Genomic DNA, 15244 nt, shown 5'->3' with positions numbered 1-15244 from the left:
ATTATGTATCGGCCGTTCTAATACCGATAGTATGTGGGTGCCTGTGTGTGTGTGCATGTGTATATGTGTGCACCTCCATCTACAGGCCAATGAGTGTACAGTCACTAAATGTACACATAACCTACCGGTAATTTTTTTAGACCCCCCCATGGATGAAATTCTACGAAACTTGGCATAAACCCAGAGAATGCCAGGTCAATCATATACATAACATTTGGTGCAGTTCTGAACATCTTAACTGAAGATAGAGGGGGATTAAAGCAGAATAATATTGCATTTTCATTTTTTACCGGGGGGGGGGGGGGGGTGCAAATCACAAATGAGTGATTATGGGCCAGGTTGATGTGGGCCCTTGAGACCAACATACCATAAAAGATTCTTCATCCTCAGTGCCACGGTTCAGGTAGTTATTTAGGAAAAACTGTTTTTTTTGCGGTTCGGGGGGCCCAGCAGGGGGGGGGGGGGGTGGTGGATGCATGCGTACATATGTCTACTGTGTGAGTATGTGTCATACGTATGATTACTGTAAATGTATGTGTGTGAGTGTGTATCTGTTTATGCACATGTGTGCACATGGAATGGGTTAACATGACCCCTGGAGGCAAACATATGGAAAAAATTGGTCATCCTAGGCCCTACGGTTCTCAAGATATTCACAGAAAACTGTGTCTGCCCTACCCTCCTTTCGGGGGGTCCAGTACAGCGGGGGGGGGGGGGCTACAGATCAAAACGAAAACCGAGGGTTCCATGCTATCCATGTGGGGTTACATGCCCACAAAGTTTCGTGTACCCCGGTCTTTCAGTGTCCCGGGAATCCTTGTTGGTGTACGGTCACTAAATGTACACATAAATTATTTTATTGTAAGGCCCCCCATGAATGAAAGTTCACAAAACTTGGCATGCATTCGGAGGGTGTGATCCTACACTTTCAATTTCGTGCAGTTTTGACCATGTCAGCCAGAGATATTGTGGTGAAAACACCTAATTTTTTGCTTTTTAATTTTTAACTAGGTGGCGTATGACACATACTCACACAGTAGACATATGTACGCATGCATGCACATGTACAAACACACATACGCAGGCAAACACACAAGCACGCACACACACACATAAACATAAACGTGTACACGCACACATGCACACAATTCAAGAATTTCTCAGAATTATGAACAGGCAAGATGGGGGTGGGGTTGTATAAAATGAATTTTACATGTGAAATCTATGAACTAATCATGTTTTGGTACTTGTTGTCTAGCAGATACCAGTGAGAATTGAGTGGATAATGCAATTCAGTGAGACAGTTAGAATCATATAGGCCTTTCAGCGTGATTTCTTTTTGTGGAAAAAATGTGCTGGACTGGGCGGCGGTCATATTTTGTACCGCTCTGCGGTACATCTAGTTATTTAAACGTTTGTGATCATTAACTCTTACATACTCACCATTCCTGACCTGTCATGCGACAATATGACGTCCATTTCGCGCGTGGTGGTCGCAGCACTAGCTGCAATATTCTCCTAAACAGAGGTGTTGCTGTTTGTTGCTGTTGTGAAAAGGCTATCGCTACCTACTTCACACCGTAGAAGAAGCAATGAAGCCACTAGTTGCCATGGTTAATCAGTGAATCTGTGATCGGTGGCGGGGTCTATTTGAGGGAGCCGTGAGTGCGCACTTATCCAGGGTAGGTTTCACCTGGCTTGATGAATCTGTGTCTGCTCATCCTGGCTTGGTCTTTGTGCAACCAATTAAGCCTGTACGCTCTTGTTTTGGATTCATTGAGCGCAGCTCAGTAACTTATTCCGGATGTCTTAATTCTGCTTTTGTACAATAGGCCCCTGGCCTCACCGGCCCTGACAGCATGCTTGTTTACATGGAAAGCAAAACAAGCTATAGTGTCATATGCCTGTGTCAGGACAATTGAAACACGTGTTTCAATCGTCCCGACTAGGCTGTAACTCCATGTATTTTAATTAAATGCACAAATATCTGTGTTTAATCAATCATTTATGGAGTTGAGACATGGAAAAACACTTTTAGGAAGATGAAAATACATTTGGGCCCACCAGGTAAGGGGTCGAGTTTTCCCATGTTATCCTATGGAGACTGACGGCCGGTAGGTCGTTAAGCCTACTTATTTGGATGTGCAGTAGCCTAACCCACGTAAAACCTAGTGAAACGACATTTTCAACAATATAAACATGATATAAATGGGAAAGCTTACCATTCTCGCTATAAACATGGCAGAATCATCCACAGGGCATATTGTAGCGTCGGTGGATGTTCATGTCTAACGTTGAATGAGTGTCTCCCAGAATGCAGTGCGAGTGAATGCTATAAAGTGTAATGTCGGTTATAATAGTTGAAGTTACGTTTAGCATGTTGTGTATTTGTTAGCGTGTTAGTCTCTTTAGTTGTACCTCATGTGTTTATCCTCGTGTTGATGTGTGTGTGGTAAACCCTTATTGTGTGTTACATGTGCGGCTGAGACTACCCCTGTGTTGCCCTATGTAGTTATCTGCATGTCTGATTGTGTCTGAGTCTTCCTGTTCCAATAAATGGCCGTCCTGGCCAAAGGTGAATCTTGTCTGAGGGTGAGTTCGCTACATTGGTGTCAGAAGTGGGATGGGCCCCTCCCGGGGCGCGAAGATCTACGCCAGATCAAGATGGAGAAGAAGGCTGAAGACCAGACCAGCAAGATGGCGGCGAAGCTCAGCAGATGTTCCAATGGTCCTTTTAAGGACTAGCCAGCTCGCTGAGCTCGCCACTGCGGAGGATGGAGGACCTTCCGGCCCGGCGCGGGACCAGCCCTGCACAGCCGACGAGAGCTGCCAGTGCTGGAGGAAGCGGCCCCGGCTGATGTCGCGGAAGTGTCCGCGGCTGGCAAGAAGTTCCCGGCGCGACGCCGATGTCGATGCTGCCGTCATCCGAGGATCTCATCCATAGAGAGCGCGAACTCTCTGACAACCTTGGAACACGACCACAGCGGCCGGGTTTACACCGCCATCTACTGAAGAACTTACAGAGCGTCAGCTGCCGGTCAAGAGTGTGATGGAGTCGTGGCTGCTGGTTCGGGAGCTTGCGGTGCTCCAGCTAGTGACCAAGAGGGTAACGTCGACCTGTAGAGCCTGGAGCTATCGTTTGGTGGACTGTTGAGATTTGAATTGCGCACGTTCCGGTTGACGCAAGTCTGCGCAATGTTTTTCATGTTTTGTGTGTGAGTTCCTGTGTGTCCCGAGCCTGCTGGGAGGGTCGGGGTCTCCATTTCCCGCCACAGTGGAGCATCGTTGTGCTCGAGAGACAGCCGACAAAAGTTCTACAAGAGGGCAGCGCGAGGAGGGACCTCGACGTGGACTGCTGACCGCCTGGAGATCGGCACACTGTGGACAGGTGGCAACGGCCACGAGCTGTCACAGTAGCCAGAAGGGGCTACCGAACGTCCAGGGGTTCCAGCGTATCCGGGGGTTCGGCTTGCAGTGGGACTGTTTGCTGCTGTTTGAGGTAGCGCAGCTGCACGGCGGGAAACCGAGGGCCCAAGCGACACCACGACCCACGTCTGGCCGGTTCTGGTGCTTGTTCGGGGGAGGACTGACGTGACAGAGGCAGCCGAGAGCCCTTCCAGTCGGGAGGGGTTATCGGGCAGCCGGAGGCTTTCCGTTCACTTGGACTAAGCACTGGGACTGACACCGACGCAGCCGCGAGCTGAGCTGTCATTGCCGGGGACGACAATGGCTCGGGAGGGGGTTATGTAGCGTCGGTGGATGTTCATGTCTAACGTTGAATGAGTGTCTCCCAGAATGCAGTGCGAGTGAATGCTATAAAGTGTAATGTCGGTTATAATAGTTGAAGTTACGTTTAGCATGTTGTGTATTTGTTAGCGTATTAGTCTCTTTAGTTGTACCTCATGTGTTTATCCTCGTGTTGATGTGTGTGGTAAACCCTTATTGTGTGTTACATGTGCGGCTGAGAGTACCCCTGTGTTGCCCTATGTAGTTATCCGCATGTCTGATTGTGTCTGAGTCTTCCTGTTCCAATAAATGGCCGTCCTGGCCAAAGGTGAATCTTGTCTGAGGGTGAGTTCGCTACAATATTTTAAAAAACGCTTCATACACGCTTCACGATGATGGCAATGAATTGTTAACAGAAATGCACGAAGATGTATAGCCCTGCAACAATCTATCTAAAATAACACCTTTTGCGAGTACCATTCATGATATGAAGTAAAATGTTGAAGTTTTGGGACGTTTATATGGCTTAAACTGTATGTTTCATTCGTCCCCTTATGTTGTTTCAAATGTCCCGACCAGGAGGGACGAATGAAACATTATGCACGTCCGACTTTTGCTGTAATAATTCCTGAACGGTTTTGTTCAAAGCTGAAAATGCATTTGTATTTGACAGAGGACACATGTAGGTTACTAGTGACCAAATATTAGCTTCCAGTGTGGTACGGTCGCTTTGTAAATTACGTTTAATTAAAAAGTGTTTCAACTGTCCCGGCTCTCCCCTACAATCAACTCATTTCTTTTAGTTATGACAGAGTTTTCACAAAACACACAACCATTAGTAGTGACCACATAACATTTATTACAACTAAATCTGGGTTTAGAGTGTAGCCTATTGTCACTGAACTATTGGACCAAGAATGTGCATGCCGAGACCAACTTTTTATTTTTTGTTTTTTATAAGGACAGCAAGTTCATTATTTTAGGTTGCTATTATGGTGTTTGGCAGCTCATTGTCTGCAGCAGTCCTGTATCTTTAGAAAAATTCTCAAATTGATTCACTCACTCAAAAAACACTCATTGATAATAAGCTAATTTCCTTCATTGTTGACATGGTCCATGGAGGCTCAGACGGATGTCCGGGTGTGCTACAACGACACAATCATTATGTTTTCTTAATGACCGACAGTTTAGTTTATAAATAAAAAGTATTTTTGCCATAAAGTAGGCTAGGCCTATAGCGTTACAAGTGTTCGTAGAAAGGCCTGATTTACACACACGGTTAAAGAACCCTTGAGAACCCTGCGACTTTCATTTTTATTACTATTATCATTTTAACTAGAATGTTGTACTCTGTCTGTGTATAAGTATAAATAAATATGAATTGACTTGTAGCATTTAGGGCAGGGGGGCGAACCTGCGGCTCGCGAGCTGCATGCGACTCTTTAGGGCCCGTCCCAATACCTCCCCTACCCCTAGATTTTTGCCCTTACCCTCGTTTTTGCGCGTGCACGTGTAGGGCTAGGGTGTCCCATTACTTTAGGGAGCAAGGGGAAGTGTTATTTTCCCCTTAAAATCAACCCTCAAAATATAGCCAGGACCGATGCAGGCTTAAAACGAAGTGGGAGATGAAATTACCCAGGATACCATGCGAGCCGGCCAAATTTTTGATATATTTTCGCAAATAAGCATATTAAAATTTTGAAATATGTTGGAATATGTTATTTTGATGCACATCTGATGGACTGTTGAGTTTTGAACACTAATGTTAGAAAATATCTCACAAAGCTATCTGACGATGTTCATGATATCTGCTGAGTGCTTTGAGAGAGTCTGCCCATCAAATAACGTTATATATCTGATCTGGGTAGATTCGTCAATATTTAAGGTGTGTGTTCTAGCGTTCATATGAACACAAATATCTTTGTTGATTAACCAGACGTAGATAAACCAGCACAGCCCACACAACAACGACCGCTGGAACCGGTATGTTCCTGAATTAAAAAATAGTAGCAGGCTACTACCGGTAGACACTTCGGCGCTGCGTGTGACGTAGGTGAGCACGTTCGCTACGCTAATTTGCATTTAGTGGTGTCCCAATTCATAGAAAAAGATCTTACCCTCCACTTCCCTTGTTGAGGGGGCTTTAATGTTGAGGGCAATCAAAACCAAGTGGAAGTTTTAAGGGGGGAGAAATGGGACGGGCCCTTTGCCTCCTCTCGTGCAGCTTGCGGCTGCTCATCTGATGTTCTCACTTCCCCTTGGACTTAGAGTTTTTTATTTTTTTGAAATAGCCTATATTTCTGGTAAATGAAAATGCTTTTCATAATTTGAGTGTACTGACAATAGTTAGGCTGCAATGTTTCAATTAAAAAGAAAAAGAAGCAGACACGTTTGTTTCTTTAGCCAGGTGTACAGTAATATAATGCTACTGTTGCAATCAGGAAAACCCTGAAGCGTAAATAGAAGGAGGAACACGGGACATTCAAAAGGAGGATTTATTTTTTTGTAGCATAACCCTTCTGGTTGATATGTCAGCGTAACCAAAATAACACTGTTAAAAAACGTGTTCTACATATTAGTTTGGTACTTGGTATGCCAGACTTAACTGATGCATAAAGCTTCAAACCTGAACATTTCCCTAAGGCACTGACCTTTGCAAGTACAAGGTGAAGGTAGGCTATATAGACGTCAGTCAGAGAAGCAGACTCATTTTCTTTTTAAAAATGTACTGAGCACTCGACAGAACATTTGACAGTCACATTGGCATCATATCGGTTCTTACATTGGAGCATTGCTCATGCTAATAAGTCATTCAGTGAGGGGGAATTTGTGATGTGTGTCAGATATCTTTGTTGCTTACTACTCATTCCTGAAAATTAGCATTTGTAGCATCTGCGAAGTGTCTCACTTTAAATGAAAAAGAGAAGATCTATTTAAACTGTAGGCCTAAGTTGCTGTTGTAGTGTGGGCATCTTTTTTTGTTGAATTTTGAGTTGTGTGGTATTTTTTTGTCTCTTCATGCTGGACTAGTTAGCCACCCCTGATTTAGGGGGTGCAGCTCCATAACCCCCCCATTCATACTCCACTTGGTCATGCACGCCCTCCCATAGTACCACCCGGAAGTATTTTGAGAGTGAACGTTCTTCCCCTATTGAAAACACAAACTAAGATGAGTTTTTAGGGGTTAATCAATGACTGGAGTCCATCTTGAAAATATGCAAATAGTGCAAAATTGACAAATAATTGCAATTTTAAGGTTCAGTAATCCATTCAATGGCCTATCGTGGCCTTATAATGATGTAATCAAGCAGCACATCTAGGGCCGAGCCAGACTAGTAACACCGACAAGTGATTCACTGAACAACCAAAACAGAGTGCCAAAAAAACAAGGTCCTCTCAGCAGGTGTAATTAAACACCAAGTGTAATACTAGTGAGGTTTTACACCCCTGATTGCCTGTGAGGAACTAATGAATCCCACTGCTCACGGAAGTGTGAAAAGGGGGCAGAGGGAGTTTTCAACTGACTGACTGAGAATGACATACACTTGCATCATTTCACACCTTTCAATATTGACTTTGTCCAATTAATAGCATATTTCTCATCTATCTCTAAATGTATGAACTGAAAGGGTAGGTTTGAACAGAAGGCCTTTTTGAGAACAAAACAAATCCTATACTGAACTTAATGGTTTGTAGTGAAGGCACAAACCATTGAGAACAGATGGCATGAGAGAGTTGAGTTACATGTTCCTCATTGTGTTTGAGTTTTGGCTCTCGGGTCATTCCGTGTCAAATCAGATAAGGTTGTTGCTGCACCGTCTCAGATTTTGTTCAAACCTTGTCTGTCTCAAGAATGGGTCCCAAAACCAAGGCCTATAAAATATTTCTGTTTAAATCCTACGTCTTCATATATTTTTTTTCAGCCCTTGAAATTACTTCAGTTTTACAGCCTGAAAATCACATTGTCTGGTAAGCAATGTTTGGGCATTATTACAGTATAGCTCGGGTCATTGTTGAGTCATGCTGGTATTTCGGAGAGTTGAGTCATGCTGGTATTTCGGAGAGTTGTTCTGCAAATTCCACACTAGTACAGATATGATGTGTTGCACTGCGTCAATTATCAGTTTGTCAATGATATCTATTGATCGTTACTATGCTGTATGCCATCCACTCCTGTATAAATCTAAGATGACCATTTCTACTGTTGGAATAATGACTTCCATTAGCTGGATTGTATCAGCTATATTTGGCTATATAGTAGTCTTCCAAGAGTTAAACCTTTTAGGAATGCAGGCATTGGATAACATTGTTGTTTGTGAGGGTAGCTGCATTGTATTGCATAGTTTGCTATCAAGCTCCTTTTCAGCTGCTTTGTCATTCTACATCCCTGGTATGATAATAGTCAGTATATATTTAAAAATCTTCCTTGTAGCGCAGGAACAGGCACGATCAGTTCAAATCATGAATGCCACTAGGAAGTCGTCACTGACTAGAATGGAGAGGAAGGCGACCAAAACCCTTGCCGTTATAATGGGTGTATTTCTGTCATCATGGATACCCTTTGTTCTTGTTTTTACAATTGATCCATATATTGATTATAAAACTCCACCGTTAGTATTTGATTTAGTCACCTGGATTGGATATCTAAATTCAACATTTAATCCTGTGGTCTATGCATATTTTTATAGTTGGTTCAGGCATGCATTCAAAATCATTATGTCGGGTAAAATATTTCAAAACGGCTCCTCAAGAATTCAGCTGTTTTCAGTCTGAAATTTCTGTAAAAAAAAGGTGAATCAAGCTTCATATACTTGTCACAAGGAAATTGTTGAGGCCTTCATATGCTTTTAAGAATCTCATGGCACTGTCCAAAGACTGTACTACAATATTTTATTTCTTTGTCAAATATTTTGATCTTATAAATCATGACTCATCCTGAACTAAACATAACCTGTACAACTGTATGTTTTAGGTTGTGTCAAAACCAATAAACTCAGTGAGGCCTTATCCACAGTCTGATATCTGCATTTATAATCCATCAATGTAATTATCTATAACTCCTTCATTGGCATAATGCCACTATCACTTTCATAACACTCTACCACACAAAAGATATAAGGCCACTTATAGGGTGAAGAAATTAAACTAAATGACACACGGCTATGGAGAAAACATAGACGTGTATGATGCAGGATGCAACACGGCATGACGCTGAACCCAGTAGTCCCGCTCTTGCCTGGGGAGCGTACTTTTGTTCCCCGCGTCCTATGTTGTCTTCTGCCTCACAAAAAGAGTACTTGAAACACACAACTGAAAAAGACTGCCAGATGTCTGATTTTAAGTTTCTTGATTCTGAATAGGCTACTGTAACACAGCTATGCTAGCTGGCATCCGTTTTTTAGAAAGTCACTAACATCTGAAGTAGCCTAGTGGTGTCCTCTTCCTCTGTCATGCTTTCGATTTCGACAACTGAGCAGCAGGAAAGAATTGAACCCACGTAGGCCTAGTGTTTAGGCTAAGTAAAATAGAGATGTTTCAAAGCTAAGGTTAATCAGAATCCTGAGATATGCCTGCTTGACAACGGGGGCTCGTAGATATTCAAATATAAAGTGACAGCTCTAACGCACCCACACACATAAAAACACACACATGCAGGCATGGAGTAGGAGATGGAGACAAATTGACAAGTGTGATTTATTTTTGCGGAATGTGCAGGACTGGGCGGCGGTCATATTTTGTACCGTTCTGCGGTACATCTAGTTTCATGTGAGCATGTTTTATCACACTCATGACTGTTGCCATTAATGTAATGCCATAGTTTTCAGCCTTCTTGATTTTGATGTAATAGTCTATTGGTCTGTTCCTAATATGCAAAACAGTGGGAGGGAACCAACATTTTTGTATGTGTGAGGTTGATTTAAACCATGATATCTCTCCTATTATTGCCTTTGCTTCTGTCATTTCATTCTCAGGTACAACCACTGGATACATTTGCAATGAGTTGCTCAGAATTTTTACATTGTGTTGTTTATTTTATTGACAATGTGTATTGTGTATTGACAATGTTAAGTATCTCAGCCATAAATGTAAAGATGTTATTCTCACCATTATTAACATGGTGGACAGTTGGATGTATTGTCTAATTATTCCAAATTAGATTTAATATATTTGGCTGCACTGTGCATTACAGTACAGTTACAGTTAGATGTGCAATGGTCCCATGGAAGATTTGCTATTATTTTGTCTTCTATTAGGCAACTCTAATCTTCAGAGATGAGAGACATTCTGAATGACTCTGAGACTTCAGGCAACATTCCTCACTGCTATAATTCTGTGAATGGCTCCTGTCCTAATTCCACATATCCAATTATTATTCGGGCTCCTCTCTACATTTTTTTTGGAATCACAGTGGTATTAACAGTGGTTGGTAACCTGCTGGTCATCACCACTGTGATCCATTTCAAACAGCTCCACACACCTACAAACTACCTTATTCTCTCCCTGGCCGTTGCAGACCTGCTTTTGGGTGGCATTGTGATGCCCCCTAGTGTGATGCGATCTGTTGAGTCATGCTGGTATTTCGGAGAGTTCTTCTGCAAATTCCACACTAGTACAGATATGATGTGTTGCACTGCGTCAATTATCAGTTTGTCAATGATATCTATTGATCGTTACTATGCTGTATGCCATCCACTCCTGTATAAATCTAAGATGACCATTTCTACTGTTGGAATAATGACTTCCATTAGCTGGATTGTATCAGCTATATTTGGCTATATAGTGGTCTTCCAAGAGTTAAACCTTTTAGGAATGCAGGCATTGGATAACATTGTTGTTTGTGAGGGTAGCTGCATTGTATTGCATAGTTTGCTATCAAGCTCCTTTTCAGCTGCATTGTCATTCTACATCCCTGGCTTGATAATAGTCAGTATATATTTAAAAATCTTCCTTGTAGCGCAGGAACAGGCACGATCAGTTCAAATCATGAATGCTACTAGGAAGTCGTCACTTACTAAAATGGAGAGGAAGGCGACCAAAACCCTTGCCGTTATAATGGGTGTATTTCTGTCATCATGGATACCCTTTGTTCTTGTTTTTACAATTGATCCATATATTGATTATAAAACTCCACCGTTAGTATTTGATTTAGTCACCTGGATTGGATATCTAAATTCAACATTTAATCCTGTGGTCTATGCATATTTTTATAGTTGGTTCAGGCATGCATTGAAAATCATCATGTCGGGTAAAATATTTCAAAACGGCTCCTCGAGAATTCAGCTGTTTTCAGTCTGAAAATTCAGTAAAAGAGGTGAATCAAGCTTCATATACTTGTCACAAAGAAATTGTTGAGGCCTTCATATGCTTTTAAGAATCTCATGGCACTGTCTAAAGACTCTACACAGTGTACTACAATATTTTAGTTATTTGTCAAATATTTTGATCTTATAAATCATGATTCATCCCGACCTAAACATAACCTGTACAACTGTATGTTTTAGCTTGTGTCAAAACCAATAAACTCAGTGAGGCCTTATCCACAGTCTGATATCTGCATCTATAACCCATCAATGTAATTATCTATAACTCCTTCATTGGCATAATGCCACTATCACTTTCATAACACTTTACCACACAAAAGATATAAGGCCACTTATAGGGTGAAGAAATTAAACTAAATGACACACGGCTATGGAGAAAACATAGACGTGTATGATGCAGGATGCAACACGGCATGACGCTGAACCCAGTAGTCCCGCTCTTGCCTGGGGAGCGTACTTTTGTTCCCCGCGTCCTATGTTGTCTTCTGCCTCACAAAAGGAGTACTTGAAACACACAACTGAAAAAGACTGCCAGATGTCAAGTTTCTTGATTCTGAATAGGCTACTGTAACACAGCTATGCTAGCTGGCATCCATTCTTTAGAAAGTCACTAACATCTGAAGTAGCCTAGTGGTGTCCTCTTCCTCTGTCATGCTTTCGATTTCGACAACTGAGCAGCAGGAAAGAATTGAACCCACGTAGGCCTAGTGTCTTTGTAGTCTTTTGTGATACTACAAAAGTATTGTAATACCCTTTATTAAAAATGTCACAATATCTAATTGTATTAGTATCAATACTTTTAAGAATAACAGTGTCGTTTTGCAGTAAGATGCATGTGCGCAAGGTATTCTAGTGCCTCCCCTAGTCTTTTCTCCATTCTCACACATATGCACATCTTTCAAGCTGCTGCTGTCATGCCATAAACATTGAGACATGGCTGCTAGTTTAAAACCACATAACTTTCAGTGTCCCGCCGGCGGGACGGTTACCCCCCTCCCCCACCCAACATTCTAAATCAATTGTATGCACCATATTGCTATGTAGCATAGTAATGTTATACACCATTTCAAAGCTTTTTTCATGTACAATCTGTATAGTGCTTTACATTCTCAGATTAATCTTATTATGTCTCAATTATGTCCCCTCCCCCCTTTGGTGCTACTCTGACTTCTGGCTGCCGTGTAGCTGCAGCACAATAAGTAGATGCAACATATTGGGTACTGAAATATTCACAAGAATCTATAGAAATTGAATCTTCATGTTGTGTTATCCAATATTAGTTGCACAGATGTATAGTCTATCTTATACACACTCATTGAACCAACAAAGTAAATGCAAAATAGAGACATTTTTGTAATCATTACATATTTAGTGTAGTCATTCCATATCAGAACCCCTGAAGTATAATCCAAATACAAGCATGAAACCTCAAAGTGTTTCCTTTCATTTGAGACCAGGATTATGCTTCTACACAAAGGGGTTCATGTGCAGTAAGCATTTGATTGTCAGTATGCATTTTGGATAACAAAAAGTCCTATGGGGAGTATCCATAGGCATTTTACAAAACGCATGGGCATACCTTGGCAAATAATAGTCTAAAGCACTCATATTTTCATTCTATATTGATCTACTTTTGCACACAACTTCACAAGACCTGGTGCTAGGGCTCAGTTGTGTTTCTAAGGGATATCAAGAGACCTAGAGGGCTGAAATGTGGTCAGTTCAGAGATGCTTGTAATCCGGCAGAAAGAAAAAACTATATTCTAGCCTCTGTAACTCTTAGTGAGTACATCACACATTTATTTTGACTGTTTCCTACGAAAACTAGAGGTTCTCAGCTTTCTATAGAGGTCCAACATTTGATGGTAGGCCCCAGAAGAGGTGGGAACAATGCCCTTGTAAATAGGCACAGTGCAATTTCAGGCAAAAACTTGAAATTCTTTTTGAGAGTTATGCTGTTAATTAAGTTATACTGTGGCCACGAACCAACAAATAATAATAGGCTAATGTGAAGTTGATTTGCTCACTTGCATCTCTCAAAGTTTTTGTTGATAACCTACCTACAGTAGGCTATGGTATTTCGTTAATTTAGGCCTACTGTTGGGTTTAATGACATTTCAGAAATAGGCATCGCAATCTAATGGTAAACTTTAACATCTGGAGAGAGCTCCTTGCTAACTATCCCGCTCACATCATTTCTGTCAATTGTGTAGTGTTCACCAAAATCATAAATGAGCATGGCAAGAGCATGGCAAGACATGGCAAAAGTCTCATCTATGATCCCAGAAAGATTGTCTTCGACTTGTTATTTTGAACATTAATTTTATCTAATGGTATAGAAAAAATAATGAATTGCTTCCACATATCCTTATGCATTATGCACAACTATTTTTCACTAGCCTAAAACCGTGACACTGAAGGCTAATTACTCTCACGTATTTCTTGACAGGCACTCAATTTGACCTACACACCACCAATGTAGCCTGGGTTTTCCCATGCTGCCTTACGCGCGCGATTTTATTCACACTGCTAGGCAGCCTGGATTCCATGGAGCAAATTTTCGTTATGAGCTACGTACAGACGCATTTGATAGACATTCGTAGTGCCCAATAAACGGCTCTGGGCATTCGTAAACCACGTTTCAAATACGAGAAAATGAATGTCTAGTTTCCAGACCCCATCTCAATGAGATGAGGTCTGACGTTAGCCAGGCTACCACCAATGTGCATTCAATTAGACCTACACACCACATTAAATATATGCTTAAAGGTGCTCTAAGAGATGTTGGGTAACGTCACTTCTGTTGACAAACAAAACAGAGAGCTAGCTCGCTACTCCTTCTACCTCCCTTCCGTGCAACGGAAACTCTCCTAAATGCGAATCTAGTCTGTGATTGGCTGGAACAGTTTGTTATGTTTTTATGGTCTGAGTTGGACCAAGTTGTTTTGTTGCCGTTTTTGGAGCCTGGGCTGTCCACAGAGACCGTGTTTTTTTACTGTGTATTCAGGGCACAGGCAGCTAGCGGATGGTGAGGTGATGCTTTCGGTGTAACAAAAAAGGTTTTAGCTTTACATCGCTTAGAGCACCTTTAAGTGTAAAAGTTAATTATTGAAATATTCAAATATTGAACAATTGAAATATTCAAATTAATAAATATGTTTACCGGTAGTAGGGGTGTGAATCTCTCATGTATAAGACGATACGATTCACATCTAGATACATGGGCACGATTCGATACAAGAAAAGATACATGTTCATAAAAAACGATTCAGTACGATTCGATGCAATTCGATGCAGTTCAAGAATGGAAAGCATTCTGAAAGTTTTTTTATCATTTGCTCAAGGTGCACATTCATTTTATATTATCAGTTATCATGGTCATGGTTGTCAATTAGGCAAAAAAATGTGTGAATATGATTATCTAAACTGAGGTTTGTTTCATATACTGTATTGAAATGAAAAAAAAATAGTCTAGGCTACATTTCAGTCAAACACAGCAGCCAAATACAACATTTTTTTTTATAGACTTTATAGATTTTATAGTTATATCCAGGGCTCCGAACCGGTTGAAGGAACGAAAACGAAAACCGAAAACGAACGGAATTTTACGAGGAGCGGAAACGGAAACGAAAACAAAATGGTCTTCAACTGTTCTGGAACAGAAACGTTATTCTGAAATCCACAAAACTGGTTAGTAATGTTTTTTTTTTCCGTTCTCTATACAACAGCCTAATAATTTAATTTCTGCAGTTTAAAAAAAAAAAAACGAATAAATGGACCTTTGGTCCAAATGTGTATATTTTGTCTTGCTGTTGTAATGTAACCTATCCATCTGCCACTTCGGATCTTAGGCCAGCTCGTAGCGTAGGCTACTGAAACTGATTTGGAAATTGATTGTAGCCTATGTGTAATAGCCTATTTTGCCTGTCCACGCCTTGTCGTTTTAAAGTCGGGATTTGAAATGTTTGCGCAATTATAGCCTATTCTATGTAGAAAAGTTAAATGGGAAATTTGAGATTTTAGCAACAGACAGGTTCGTTTATAAACAGGGTTGTAATTATAGCGCAAGCCTTTGAAGATCTCCATCTTCTTCATACCTGTTATATCTGATTGTTTTCATGGAGCTGTAGCCTTGTTGAGGTAAGACAATACCGAAATAAAATAAAACAGTGCTTAAGACACTCTTGTCCTTTTCT

The 15244-nt window shown here is 41.2% G+C and overlaps 2 protein-coding genes across 2 annotated transcripts; both read left to right on the top strand.

Moving 5' to 3' along the window:
• Positions 1 to 7746: 7746 nt before the first annotated feature.
• Positions 7747 to 8499, top strand: LOC121711994 (trace amine-associated receptor 1-like). Its single transcript, XM_042095896.1, has 2 exons — positions 7747 to 7798; positions 7871 to 8499. Exons 1-2 carry the CDS (start codon positions 7747 to 7749, stop codon positions 8497 to 8499), a joined length of 681 nt encoding a protein of 226 aa, XP_041951830.1.
• Positions 8500 to 9999: 1500 nt separating this feature from the next.
• On the top strand, positions 10000 to 11022 carry LOC121711993 (trace amine-associated receptor 1-like). Its single transcript, XM_042095895.1, has 2 exons — positions 10000 to 10321; positions 10394 to 11022. The coding sequence occupies exons 1-2, from the start codon at positions 10000 to 10002 to the stop codon at positions 11020 to 11022; spliced, it is 951 nt and encodes a 316-aa protein (XP_041951829.1).
• The last annotated feature ends 4222 nt before the right edge of the window (positions 11023 to 15244 follow it).

The sequence above is a fragment of the Alosa sapidissima genome, chromosome 6, assembly GCF_018492685.1.
Source record: "Alosa sapidissima isolate fAloSap1 chromosome 6, fAloSap1.pri, whole genome shotgun sequence".
NCBI lineage: Eukaryota > Metazoa > Chordata > Actinopteri > Clupeiformes > Clupeidae > Alosa > Alosa sapidissima.
Note: the sequence above shows the minus strand (reverse complement) of the source record. Positions and strands in the feature narration are given on the sequence as shown.